Source organism: Abrus precatorius, unplaced genomic scaffold (assembly GCF_003935025.1).
Source record: "Abrus precatorius isolate BTA unplaced genomic scaffold, Abrus_2018 Scaffold6, whole genome shotgun sequence".
NCBI lineage: Eukaryota > Viridiplantae > Streptophyta > Magnoliopsida > Fabales > Fabaceae > Abrus > Abrus precatorius.
The window spans coordinates 11,851,476-11,865,512 of NW_020874406.1; the positions used below are offsets into that span (position 1 = coordinate 11,851,476).

At 36.1% G+C, this 14,037-nt stretch overlaps 3 protein-coding genes across 3 annotated transcripts; 1 reads left to right on the forward strand and 2 right to left on the reverse strand.

Annotated features, from left to right (window-relative positions):
• Window positions 1-127: 127 nt before the first annotated feature.
• LOC113869785 (probable serine/threonine-protein kinase DDB_G0268876) lies at window positions 128-4,874 on the reverse strand. Its single transcript, XM_027506256.1, has 2 exons — window positions 1,062-4,874; window positions 128-807 (listed from the first exon to the last, which is right to left on the reverse strand). Exons 1-2 carry the CDS (start codon window positions 3,031-3,033, stop codon window positions 128-130), a joined length of 2,652 nt encoding a protein of 883 aa, XP_027362057.1. The 5' UTR covers window positions 3,034-4,874.
• Window positions 4,542-5,010, forward strand: LOC113869786 (arabinogalactan protein 41-like). The gene is made up of 2 exons (XM_027506257.1): window positions 4,542-4,682; window positions 4,798-5,010. The coding sequence occupies exons 1-2, from the start codon at window positions 4,553-4,555 to the stop codon at window positions 4,893-4,895; spliced, it is 228 nt and encodes a 75-aa protein (XP_027362058.1). The 5' UTR covers window positions 4,542-4,552; the 3' UTR covers window positions 4,896-5,010.
• A 6,278-nt stretch (window positions 5,011-11,288) lies between these two features.
• LOC113869778 (ethylene-responsive transcription factor CRF1-like) lies at window positions 11,289-12,822 on the reverse strand. The gene is made up of 2 exons (XM_027506250.1): window positions 11,707-12,822; window positions 11,289-11,634 (listed from the first exon to the last, which is right to left on the reverse strand). The coding sequence occupies exons 1-2, from the start codon at window positions 12,349-12,351 to the stop codon at window positions 11,383-11,385; spliced, it is 897 nt and encodes a 298-aa protein (XP_027362051.1). The 5' UTR covers window positions 12,352-12,822; the 3' UTR covers window positions 11,289-11,382.
• Window positions 12,823-14,037: the final 1,215 nt, after the last annotated feature.

Below are 14,037 nucleotides of genomic sequence, written 5' to 3' on the forward strand. Positions count from 1 at the left end.
AAATGGTCTAAGAACCAGTAACTACTAAGAAAAAGGTAAGGTGATGACGACGTGATGACGATCTAAATAATCTCAAAACGTGAGATGATTTCAAATCTTCCATAGCGGTTGAAATTGAAAAAAGGCCTTAATCGGAGACATGGCCACAGCTATTCCTTACATATGAGCACAAAGGGCTCAATGCCAATGGTGACAAGCTTCCTCTTTTCTTCATAAATCTACACTCAGTGTCAGAGACAAGGGTACATGCTTTGCCTTTTCTCACATAAGGGCTTAAGGGACTCAATGCTAATGGTGACAGTCGACTTCTTGTTATCTTTATGCCACCATACAAATCTGAGACATGAGCACCACATGTTTTGCTTATGCATGTTCTCGAAGTGCTCAATGCATGAGTTGTTGTTAAGCCCTTTGGCATCTTCAAATTAGTCTCAGTATTGACACGTCTTAATCTTCCTGGGCTCAAAGAAGGGTTCAAAGTCAGTTGTGACTTCTTCGTCTTTAAACCACTGCTAGAATTAGTGACATTGCCATATGTAGTTAATGATGATTGTTCCTTCTTTTTCAACTTTAAACTGGACTTAAAATCTGATAAATTACCCTCACAATTTTTTCTCCTAACTGTTTTCGAAGAAATTGACCTTAACGGTGTTTGATTTCCTTTGGAATTGTGCTCCAATTCAGAGACTTGGATATATTTTCTTCTACTAGGACTCGCCAATGATGGTTTGTTTGCCTTAATTGTCCTTAAAACTTTACCAGATAAAGATGATGGTAATGATTTTGTTCCTCGCAATTTTGGCATTCCTGCTTCAACCAATTTAATAAAAATTAGTTTATTCCAATTAAACTGATCATATTATCAAAATACTTGTGAATATTTTTGAAATGCTTATATATCAAAATAAGAATTAAACAAAAATCTCCAATTGTCATCACAAACCAAAATACACGATTAACACCCATCATAAAAGTTCTTGGAAAGTACATATATATAGCACGAGGAAATTTCAAGGTAGAATAAAAATTAAAAGGAATTGAGTGCAAACAACCAAACTGACCTTGGTCTTTCTTGGCGTTCACTCCTTGTGTCGAGATTTTTATTGAGACGCTTTTCCTCGACGGGGCTTCGGAACATATAGGGTGCGTGTCAACACAGACCGATCCTGAACATGTTTCTGGAGGGACTGAATGTTCCACTATGGATGCATTATCATCACCACAAATCTTGTTTTGCTCTTCATTTTCACCCATACAAACGGAGGCCTTATCCTTCGTGGCCTCACAACACTTAACTTTGGTATTACTCCCATTCATCTTCCCTTTTTCCACAACTTTATAGACAAACATTTCATAAGGTATTTGTGACACAGCAGACACACTCGATGCCCTTTCCATTGGAAAGCTCGTAAGGAATGTTGTTTCTATGTCGCAACAATCAACAGGAGGGGTTTGCAGTTCAAGCTGGTTTTGTTCAGGGTTGATGACATGGTACTCTGTATTCATGGAAAGAAACTTTTTGGTGTAGCGTAAAATTCTACATATAGAAGAGAAACTAGGTCTCTGAGAAGGGTCAGTTTGCCAGCACTTTTTTATCAAATTGACAAGGTATTTTGGGGAACGATATGGGAACAAAGGTCTCTCCCCTGCTTTGATATTTTGGTTGGTTCTGTCTCCTTGAAGGTGATTGTCTTCAAAGGGTACCTTCCCTGTCAACAACTCAAAACATATCATCCCAAAACTATATGCATCGGCTTTCTCAGAGTACCTACAAGAGGTAGAAGCATTTCCCGTTTGTTCCAGTTCGGTCATAACTTCAGGGGCATACCAAATTGAAGGGTTGAGATCCTCATTAACAGGACTTACACCATTCTTCATAGAAGTAAACCCAAACCCTGCAACTTTTGCTTGAAAATAACCTTCTTGGGAATTCCTTGCCTTAAGAAGGATGTTGCAGGGGTTCAGATCTCCATGGTAAATCTTTTTAGAATGTAGATACTCCAGGCCTCTAGCCATTTGAAGCATGAGATCCACCACAACTGCGATAGAGAATAGAATCTGTCTCCGTGGACCACAATTCTCCTTCATATAGGTCCGCAAGTCCCTGTTCATCAACTCCATCACAAGCGAAAACTCCTCCTTCTCATCATCATAAAACCCACAAAGATATTGCAATATATTAGGGTGAGAAAGTGACAACAGAGTGGAAATTTGAGCCTCGTGTGCTTCTCTCTCCCCTTGAAAGTGCCTCAATGCAAAGCTCTGTCCCAGCCATTGGATTTCCTTAAACTCTCTCCCCCACCCCATCCTTCGTCTAACTTGGTAATCCTTAGACCCTATAAGCACTGCAATAGGAGAAATCTCTGACCCATTCAACAGTTTCTTGAGCATCATTTCCGCAAGGCGCTGCTCGTTCTTTGTAAACATGGATTTGGTAGTAGAACCCCTCTTTTCCTTTATTGCTTCAATAAGCCTCCAATTGTCTTCCCTCCAAGCATTCTCCAACTGCTTCAAAATCTCGCGAGGAACCAAATACTGCTTCCCGAACCTCCATTGGAACAGCTTCGGATCGTTCCATTCCACGTCGTATTTCCTCTCTAACATCACTCTCTTCTTTTCCTTCTCGTCCTGATCCAACCCTGACACCTCCCCTGCATTCTCAATAGCGTCGATAACCGCAGGGAAATAACAGAGCAAGTTGTGGATGTGGAATTCAACGCAGTCTCGATTCTGAGAAAGAATGATGGCTTTCCCCCACCATTCCTTGGAATCCAAACATTGTTTTATGTAGAGTTCCCCTTCTTTGAAAACCCTACACAACTCTCTCAATGGAAACTCCAGTGGCTTCCATTTCATGTTCCTCTCTTCCAACTTCAGGTTCTGCCTTATCTCTTCAGCGATCGTGTCGAAGGCCAAACTGAAGATGTCAAGGATCAAACTGCATTGTCGCTGGTTGATCTGAATTTCATCGCGCAACACCATTAGCGCTTTCAAACTCCCGAGAACCTCTCCAATGTGCCGGAACTGTTCCATTCCGGCTTCTAAATATAATTCTCACCTTCAATCCTTGAAATTGAAAAAGAAACACCTCAGATCATGACATTTTATTCGTTGAATCAGAATTGGAAAGAATAAAAAACTAAGCATGCAAAATATGAATCCAAGCATATGCAATTTCGTAGTACCTGCCGTTTAAAATCCTCCCAAAATGATGTTTAAGCCTCAAACGATTCTAGAATGATGAAGATGGTGAGTTTGAAACTTTTTCCTATGTCGGGGGGGGGGGGGGGGTTAGAAACGTGGTTGCAGGGTAGTGTGATGATGATGATGACGAGTTAAGAAGTGTAAGATAAAACGGAAGGAAGGAGATGAAGAGAAAGGAAAACAGAAACTCTGAGGAAATGTTACTAAAATGCAATAAAGGATTCAACCAGAAGAAGCAGTTTCTTCTTCTTCTACCTCAGAGTTTCGTTATGGTCTAAGACATGAGAATGCATGCAAATTGGTCGTTGCATGTGCCCTACGTTCCCGCGCGTTTTGTCTTCCACTCACCACATTTAATTCATCTATAAATAAATAAATTATTAGCAAAAGCAAAGCAAAGAGACAATCGTTTTTAGAATTTTTCATTCAACGCCAGCTTGCCCAACGATCAAAACCTTTCGGCTTTTCCCTTCCAACGACCCAAGTTCAAAACTAATTATTTGTTTACTTTGTATATATATCTTAATTATTCAAAAATTGTTCAAATAAATTTCAGATGCTAATGGGAATTTTTTAAGCCACTCAAATGTTAATGGTATTTTGAGTCGTCAGTTGCCATTCTGTCATTAAAATTCTTAAAATATAATCACCAAAATTTTGGTTTAATGTGTGATTAGTAATAAAAATATAAATTTATAGTTTTTAACTCTCAATAACTTTTCAACTTTAAATTATTTTTAAAATATAAATTAACTTTTTAATAAGTTACGTTAAACATAGACTAAGGTCTTCAGTTTTTTAAAAAAAAAAAATTGACTTTTTAAGTGGGCCAAGGCCCAAAAAGAAGCGACCTAAGGAAATTAGTTTTAGCTCTGTCAGCCTTTCTTGACCAAAACAAAAGCTCCAACAGATAGCTTAAGAGGGGAATTATTTACAATTATTTTCTTTTGTTTTTAAAATTTAAATTATAAAAAAATAATCATAAACATCAAATGTCTTACTTTTGAGTGAAAAAAAATCACAAAATAATAAAAATACCTGTGTAAGAAATGACTGAAAGTAGAGAGAGAGAGAGAGAGAGAGAGAGCGGGTGAAGAAAAAAGCATATGGCGCCAAAAGGGAAAAAGATGACAGAGTGTCAGCTATGGCTGGTTTGGAATCCAAACCGAACCGGGAATCACATGGGGTTTAAGCTTCAGCAAGCGTAACATGCGGGTGGAGCCCACATTGGCTTTTTGCATACCGGCTTCACCGGTTGCCTCTCTCCTCTCTGTAACGGCCTCTTAAAGCCTAGCGGCGTCTCTCACCACACCACTGTTACAAAGATTGAGTTGAGTGAAGCTAAGGCATGGCGGCGTTCACATTTTCATTCCGTTTCGGAGTTGTGGCCGTCGTTGCCTCTCTCATCTTCACTCTTTACATGCCTCTCGCCGTCCATTCTCAATCCCTTGCTCCGGCACCTGCTCCTACCAGCGACGGTAACGATCTCTATTTATTCCTCTCTTTCTAGATCTGTTCTCATTTCTTCGCTGGATCTCAACACTTTTTACGTACTTTCTCGCATTCATCATTTTCATTACTGTTATTTCTCAGGTACGTCCATAGATCAAGGGATTGCGTACGTGCTTATGATGTTGGCTCTCGCACTCACGTATCTCATCCATTCCGCTGACCTCTCTTCTACCTTTTGATGGATTGATCGTGTTTTGTTTAAAGAAGTTGTTATGTTTATTGATGCTGTTACCATTAGCATTGATTATAATATAGTAATTGATTCTAGTTATAACAACTTTATGGAGCCAGCAAGAAGCCTGAAATGCCAAGATTTGGGAGAAAAAAGTTCCCTAAGTTGCATTTCCCAGTGATGAAAGGGATGTATATTTACTGGCTTCTTCTTGGTACCCAATGTTACATTCTATTTAGTGATGGCATTTTACATTCCTCCCAATTTTCTAGCCTTGCTTAGTAGTTCTTAGCATCACCAGCTTTTGGCTAAATTTGATTTACAAATACCAATTCTGAAGTGAAGTGAAGTGCATGTTAAAAAAAATTAACCAAGTGAAATTCCGAAAAAGATTAACTAGAAAAAATTAACCATTTAATTATAATCCAAGTTAATATGAAAATTCCATAAAAATTTGCCATGACCCGCCAATTATCAAGCTCCAAGTTTTCTATTCATTGTTAGCCAGAAACACTTCTATTAACACAGGTTCGCAATGTTCAAGAACACTGTAAATTGGAAACAAAATTAGGCAATATCAACTCCAGGTTAGTGTTGCCAATTACCATTAAGCTGGGTATGAAACGGCAAACAATTAAAATTAGAAAAAGAAGAGAACAGTAGAGGCTATTAGAAAAGACATGGGAATAAAAGATCAAGCATATAAATTGTATTGCTTCATTTTCTGTTGACACAGATAACTAATGCTAGTTTAAAACAAGTGGAAGAAAGTGCTGAAACCCAATTGTACTTTTAACATCTGCTATCACAATTCAATGTATTCCCGTAATTAAGTTTGCAGACGAAGGCAAAGCCATGTACATTGAGTCCAAAGAGACAACTCCATATGTGAACCGTGATTTGTATGTTAGATATCAATAATTCAATATCGATATGGTATCATGTTCATAAAGCCAGATCAAGTGCAGCTCACATCATGTCACATCTGCATTGTTTTCTTGTGCTGTCGATGTTGTGGCAAGCCACTACTCTTGAGTACAATTTGCCATCATGGTGAGGCAGGATATGCAAATAAGGCCAACAAAACATTTATTTTAACCTTCATCATCGTTACCGTAAAAAAAACCTTTTCTCACCAAACAAATCCATAATTGACTACCAACATATAATTAAAAGACAAATGACAAGTGAAGAATATAAATGGACGAAAAACTCGACAATCAATATAACCATTTCCCCTGCTCTCAACACAAATTTAACAACAGCTCTGTTAAAGGGACAAAAAAGTCTTCTCCTGACCATAGTACACTGACTGTTGAGAAAACAATTTTGAGAAAGGCGAGTGAAATTTTTATTTAATGAAGAGAAATGTCTTCGATTGAACGCTTGACAATTTAAAATACTGAGAAATTAAAGGCAAGAGAAGACAGCAATAATGAATTATAAGAGGAATAAATGTAAATTAATTTATGTAGAGACACCCATTCCATTAATAACGAAAAAGAGCCCAACAATATGAAAGGAGCCCAATAACAAAAAACAAAAACAAAAGACATAAATATCTTTATTTTATTCTTCCTCTCGGTGTTTCCAAAGTGTATCCCTTCCTAAAATATGTGACAGAAAACAAAACACTTAAACCCAATCTTACAACGGCTTCTATTCATATGCGTCTCAGCATTCTCCAGCATGCCCCATTTACATCCTTTGGGCCATGGCCCATTGGCAATGAGTATTACAATACTTCTTCACCTGTCCAATATATACAAAGAATTTGATGTGATTTTTAATACCAAATAGTTTTTTTTCCCCAATGATTCTATCCATTTGATTTTAAAAATTTAATTGAATATCGTATTAACTCATATACTTCGGTGATTTTTTTTCTCTTTATAATCATACAAATATGTAATTTTCCTTCATTAAATTTTAACATCCCTATCCCCCATCTTACAACGCCTATTTTTTAATTATTTGAACAATGCCCAAGCATAGAGAATAATTATACGCTATTCAAATTAAACTAGCCCTGAATTCTTATGGATACTAGTTAATTGGTATTGAGTTCCATCCATTAAAGAAAATTGAAAACAGAAAACCTTAGGAGGCACACAAATCCCTTCCACCAAGAAGGTCCAGCGTTACGTAGCTCTCTGGTCAGTGGCGAAGCGACTAATCTAACGTTTATTAGGGCTCCGAGGAACAAAAGCAACATCATAAAGCCCAACACTGGTTGGCCCAGAAGCTGATGTGGCTTCTCAGGAAAAGCACTTGCCTATAAACTACTACTTGAAACTCTTTTTGACTTGTTTGCGTTTTCTTATTTAATCTTTTTAATGCGGTAGGCCAGTAGCCCGTCACAAGGAGAAAATATATATATAATATTTACTTGTAACCCAAAAGGGAAAACCACTTTTATATATGCCTTTTTTATTAAAAAAAACTATGTCTAATTTTTTTATTCAGAACTATGGCACAGGTTAGTATTGTTTTTACATCCAACTTTATCCCATTAGTAAATAAGACATTAATGTTGGGAGATGAACAACTGAGAGTTGAATTAAATGTTACCATTACAGTGTATTTTCAAAGGCTGAAGCATTTATTAGCTCATGACATAAAAGTGAGTGATACTTAGACAAAAATAAAATAAAATAACTTGAGAGTTGTTTAATAAAACTTGAAAACGATGAATACAATGTGGTAAAGATATCAGGAAAAACAGTGCATGCATGTAGATGGGACTGCGGTCACAATCATGTGGATGAAACAATATTGATTGAGCTGGATGAGACGTGTCATGCGGGGACCGTGGGACCAGATGATCACAAGAAGAGAGTAGAAACCGTTACAGTGGATAAATGTACGGCTGCGATTGAATAACATGGAAGATCCTCTGTATTTTTGTGATTCTAAAATGTGAATCCATACGTGGAAGCTTTTTTGGCATTTTTCGGTTTTCTGTGTTGGTATATGGGAATACTTTTGGGTGGGTTACCTGTGCCAGGTTTAACGTTATCTTCTGCTGCTTCTTGAAAGAGCAAATTAAAGTGTTTATATATAAATAAATGATACGAAGATGATGATGATGATGATGATGATACAAAATGCAAGACATGGAAAGTGCATAGGCACAAATCTAATAGTATAACACCAGGGTAGGGGACCAAATATATAGATGAACATGGTTGAAGCCCTGTAATAGAGGCTTGATGATGCTGAGTTTGAAAAATCCCAGTAATAGATTAAGACAAATTATGCAGGCCATGCCTTTTCTTATAAAAAAAATTACCTGCCATCCTCGATCTAGTAGACAGTGACATATCTGTGGCTTAACGTCTTCACCCTTGTTCACACATACACATGCTTCAAGTGGATCATTAAATATCTTAACCTTGCACATGACTATCTTTGTGAAACTACACCCCCATATCAGACACATTTATTGACCAAGGCTTACATAAATATGACTCATTAAACACCGAAAGAGACGTTCGTTCGTTTAGCATGAAGAGCATGTTTGTTAATTTTTGTTTTCAAACCATAAGATATATGTCTGTTCCATGTATGGTCCATGGATGAGGTGTACCTTTTCTTTTCTTTTTTCATTTTTTGCTGTCAAGAGGTTAAAACATATGACACAAATATATTTAGTGATACTTCTTTAGGAGTTTAAAGGAAAAGGAAAAAATAATAATAAAAATTTTTAAATGGCTAAGAAAAATTATGTAAAATGCTGCATTACATTCAAGAATGAATGAAGATCTTATTTTAAAGTTAATGTGGTACGTCAAAGAATTTAATGAATGAAACGTGGTGGTTTAGTGGAATAGCATTGATGCAACATCTGCTTCTTCATAACTATTTCAACCCGAAACATTAATGTTACTATTAAAAAGTAAAATAATTTTTTTATATAGTTTAGTCTTTACTGTACAGTTTTTTTATGTTGAAAAAATATAATATTAAAATATGAAATTATGAGATTATGAGAAACTTTTAAAACTCGGCAGTTCAAAATTGTCAAAATTGATGTTGACATTTATAGTACTTTTAAAATTTTATATTATTTTTTAAAAATTGTCAATAACATTTTTTAGTGGTTTTTTATAATTTTTTAAAAAATGGGTGTTAATGGAGTTTTTTTTTTTTTTTAAAACCATACTTAAATTTTTTTCGTTGTTCAATTTATGAATCTCTGCACCTAAACTAAAAAATGCCAATACAATTTTCAGTTTTCATGTTTGGATATATATTATTTTTAAATATCATATATAAAAAAATAATTCCTCCACTGTACACCATTCAAAAATTATTTTATATCTGTTTGGATTAGTTGTAAAAAAATATTTATTATTAATTGTATAAAACAAGTTTTGTATATAAAAATATAAATATGAATTAGCTTTAGTGAAAAATAATTTTAAAATAATGTGTTTCATTTTAATCATAAAATAATTTTTTTATAATAAAACAACGAAACGAGAATAAACTGAATTCCGAATAATTGCTAAACATATATGAGTGGCGGGTCTTGGAGCCTTTTTCACGAAAGACTGTTCCTCAATAATTAATTGCTCTCAAACATAAACTGCGTAAAGGATGAGTGAAAAAATAAACAACTTTAATATCAATAATGATCATATTAATAAATTTAAAGAATACAATTTTTAGAAGAAAAATGAGTAGGGAAAGCCGGAATTAAAATGTATGTATTAGTATTGCAGGTTTATGGACTAATTAACACGCACCCCTTCTATTAGAAATGGCGTTTCTGTAGTGAAATATGGGGAAGAGGAAGAGTTTAGTGTGTAATAATATGCAGGAAAAGCAAAAGGATAATGGCATGGAAATGAAAACGCTCACGAAATACGGGTCTAACGTGGTCCAAATGCAATGGCTACGAGTATCTGCTTTTTCTGCTCAGCTAGTGCCATGAAAAGTATCCAAGTATTGTGCCACTTGCACCCTTCTGCATATGTCAGAATTTGGGTTCAAACCAAAGGCCAAAACGCATTTTCATGTTGCATTCAATCTCAATTGTGATTTTATGTGCCACTTGGCATTTTAGAGATCCTGTCGTATTTTTTTCTTTTGCTTTTATTGGGACGTTGGGAACAGGCCTCAATTCGGCCAAAACAGAAAATGAAAACGAAAAAGAAGCTTGTTGGTATCTCAAGTTCTGGCTTTTGAGGGGGCCAAAAGTCTTGCTCTTTCGCCAATTATAACCAAAAAATAAAAATTGACACAGTTGACTTTCCATGTTAGAATTTGATTTAGTTGACTAATCTCGCATTATTTGTAGCCAAAAGAGCTTTGTTTTTCTGTTTACAGCCAAACATTGAATGAGCTTCTTAATCAATGGCTCATAATAAACAAAAAAAGGCAAAATAAAACATACTAATAAAAACACTGTTTCTTGTTTGAATTGAATCTCCAAAAACATTTAGTAACAATGGGAGATTGTCACAGCATGTACCACAAACCAAATCACCCCTTTGTGTAGTTTTCTGCGAGAAAATCGTTGACAAGGTTTGTATATGTGGCGAAGAATGAAGCTGGCAGGTGTAAATTTACCCCACCAAGCAATGCCTAAATCAACACATCTGAAATTTTCCCTGTAAATCATTGAATGTGCAACAAACAGCTTAATTGTAAACCTTCTCTGTAAAATTCATTTAATAAACCGTTAAGACTCATACGCGCATGTACCCAATTGTTCTAATTGATGAACCCAACATGCATACCCATGTTTTAAAATCTTAACGTTTAATTGCATTTTATATTCTTTTAATTTAAGCTGTATGCATTTTTTATTTTTATTTATTTTAAAAAATAATTATATTTTTAATCTAAAGCTTCAAATTCTTTCTTCTTTTTATCATATTTATAAATTTAATTTGTTAAATCATCTTTACTCAAAATGACACTTTTTATTAAAAAAAAACCTCAAACTCTTTTTTTCTTCAAATCCTACTTCTACATAATTTTATAATTTTTGAATACATTTTTTATTTCTCAATTTTAAAATTATTTCACAGCATAACTTACAACTTACATATATGATATACCATACCAGAACGGCCGTCTCTATTTAACCACGTAACAGTCCATAGCAACTCTGTGGGCTTTACTGTAATTACAATCACAAAGGCTCTATTTTGGGGTTAAAAATCCTGCTTGAACTTTACATGGCAAGCAATGTAGGACACTAAACCAATAATTTGATGTCACCTTAAAAAACAGCCAATATAATTAAAGATAATTACTACTATTATATAGTAAACTAAAAGGTCCAACCGTTCAAGGATTGAGCATAATTACTACAATGTTACAACTTACAAATACGACCACAACGAAAATAAAAATAATAATAATAAAAGAAAAACGATTAGTGAGTGATTACAATAGCTATTTCCCGCCGATACAAAACTTGCCGATTTGGAGGGCAACGCAGTGACGAGTCTCATTTGTTAAATAACGAATTCATGGAGTCAAAGAGCAAGAAGAGGATCTGAGACAAATAAATCGTCGATGTCTTGGAAGAAGTCACGATTTCTGCGCGTATACCAACTTTTGAAGCCGAAATCCTCACAAGAAGTGAGAAACACACCGTGCCAATCATCGCAGAACAACAAACTTTCCGGCACGTTATCCAAGTTGTCAAACACATCCGGCGCCGACCAACAACCTCGGAAGTCAAATTCTATATCGCTTGGAATCGAAAACGGTGACTCCGATTTGGTCTTATCCACTGGCATCGTCTTATCGCAGAAATTCTCCGACACGCACGATAATTCATCGTCTTTGCCAGTTACGGACTCTGCTTCCTCGGACAACGAACAACACTGAAGCACGGAAGTGGGAGAAAACAAATTCTTGCTTTGAGATTCGTCCCCCGAAATGTACCCGTTAACCGGCGCCGGCGGGTCTTTATGCTCCGACGAGTCCTGCCACGTGACAGGTGGCGTTATGAAGTTGGTGAGCGCGTCGGGTCCACGCAGCTTAATAGCCGCGTTGTCGTACACCATGGCAGCTTCCTCAGCAGTATCGAAGGTACCCAACCATAACCGGACGCGTCGCGAAGGGTCTCGTATTTCCGCGGCCCATTTCCCCCAAGGCCTCTGTCTCACTCCTCGGAACTTCTTGCCGGAGGGCACTTGCCGAGACTCTGAAGCTCTGGCCTTGGACTTTGTCCTGCTTCTCTTCTTCGAAACGACGCGGTCGTTCTCGGCGGTGCAGGACACGATGGAAATCTCGTTGACAAACTTCTTGTGTCGGTGGCGCGTGAGAGTGCGGAAGGGTTGTTCTTCGTCGCTGGAGGAGTCGGTGGCATCGGTGTCAGTGACAGTTATCCTCACGAGTCGTGGGTATGGGTGTTTGATTGGGGGGTGTTGTTCTGCGGGTATGAAGAGTTGGGTGTGTTCGAGGTGGTGAGTGTGGTTGGTGGGTGCCGGTGTCATGTCGGTGTATTAGATTCTTGGGGTTGGGGATAGCATTGACGTTGAAAGGCGAAGGCGAAACGGTGGAGTGAGTGAGGCAGTGAAAGGGTGAAATAGAGATGGAAAAGGGAAAAAGGAAGAGAGAGAGATATTCTTTGGGACACGGGGAGGTGGAAGAGAATAAAGAAGGTTAAGGGAAAGGGAGAGAGAGAGAGAGAATACAGAGTGAATTTATGGATTGAATAGCTATGGTTGGGAAAGTTATTAAAGGAGTAGTAATTTAAAGGAAAGTTACGTTAAAAAGGAGAGAAAAATGAAAAATGGTAGAGGGAGTGCAGAACAAGTTGTTGTTGTTGAATGAAGCAGGGGACAGAAGGTACGAAAAAAAGTGAAGGCGTGTGAGGCTGACCCAAGAGCTGTGTGGCCTGTGAATTGTGGGGGCAAAAATGAGCATAAAATTTGCCTGAAAGCTTAAACATAAAGAAAAATTAAAAAAAGGGGATTAAGCAGCGTTGCCGAAATTACGACCTGTGCTCTGCTATGCTCAGGCTCAGCAAGTGCTAGTGATTCGCGTACTTTCTTTGTATGGCTTTGAAATGGTAAACTAACGGAACCCTGATAGCTGCAGTAAAGGCACAGGGAGTAGTGTACTCCCTAAAAATGTAAGGGATGGAATGGTTATGGAACCAAGAGCTGCAGGGAAGAAAGAACTATGAGGTACTGAAAGGTTGCCGATGGTAAGAGATACTAAAAGTCTCAAGTAGAAGAGCTATAGCTACTCTTTCTTCCCTCCACAAACCTATTTTATAGGATCCAATACCTATTCGCTAAAATACTTTCAATCACGGTTAGTCTGGGTAGTTTAAATTTAACCTTTTTCTATATATTTTTTTGGATCTTCATAAAGTTTTCGATTAAAGAATTACAAATAAACATTGGATATAACATTTTCCATTTTCCATTTTCTTTTCATACCTACAATTATTGTAAATTATAATTATCATATCTTCAGCATATTTTTAATATATTTTGAACACTTTTTAAAATTTAATATTTTAAAACCATATTTAAATTTATTTTTTTTGTCAATATCAATTATTAAGATTAAAAATAAATAGTTAATAATAATAAAATTTTATTAAAAATTATTTATTATATTTTTATAACTTTAATATAATAACTATATAATTTATTTATAAATACTTAACCTTAATCTGAGAAGTAAGTAATTAGGATTGGGTGTAGCGGCATTAGTCCAGGATACGTCCGTACAAGTCAGGCAAATAAAAAGACGACACGTGGGGTAGGACAAAAGCCAGCCCAATCACGTGAGGTGAGACACTTGGAATCGGATCAGTCCCCCTTTGACTGACAATACAGGCAATAGAATTTTAAATCTCATTTTTTTAATATCTATAATATCACATAAGTTGTGACATGATACAATTTTATTAAATCTGCTTCCGATTACGTCTCAAATAACAGTTAATTACGGCTTAAACGTGTCTCCTACATGTTATTATTTGTTAAATATAGTTAAAATGTGTTAGAATTAATTTCTAAAATGAAATGTATTTTTATTTAAAATATATATAAAAAAACACTATCAAATAGCGACTTGACAGGCACCTTAGAAATTGGCGCCAATGGTTAGCATGAATTATTTTAATTTATGTGTACTTGGCATGCAACTTTGTTAAAGAAATT

What these genes read in the sequence shown, in the direction of transcription:
- LOC113869786 (XM_027506257.1), top strand. Translation starts at nt 4,553, where the DNA reads ATGGCGGCGTTCACATTTTCATTCCGTTTCGGAGTTGTGGCCGTCGTT. An exon ending in ACCTGCTCCTACCAGCGACG is followed by an intron (nt 4,683 to 4,797) that starts GTAACGATCTCT and finishes GTTATTTCTCAG; the next exon opens with GTACGTCCATAGATCAAGGG.
- LOC113869785 (XM_027506256.1), bottom strand. Translation starts at nt 3,033, where the DNA reads ATGGAACAGTTCCGGCACATTGGAGAGGTTCTCGGGAGTTTGAAAGCG. An exon ending in GAACGCCAAGAAAGACCAAG is followed by an intron (nt 808 to 1,061) that starts GTCAGTTTGGTT and finishes TGGTTGAAGCAG; the next exon opens with GAATGCCAAAATTGCGAGGA.
- LOC113869778 (XM_027506250.1), bottom strand. Translation starts at nt 12,351, where the DNA reads ATGACACCGGCACCCACCAACCACACTCACCACCTCGAACACACCCAA. An exon ending in TGTCCGAGGAAGCAGAGTCC is followed by an intron (nt 11,635 to 11,706) that starts GTAACTGGCAAA and finishes CCAGTGGATAAG; the next exon opens with ACCAAATCGGAGTCACCGTT.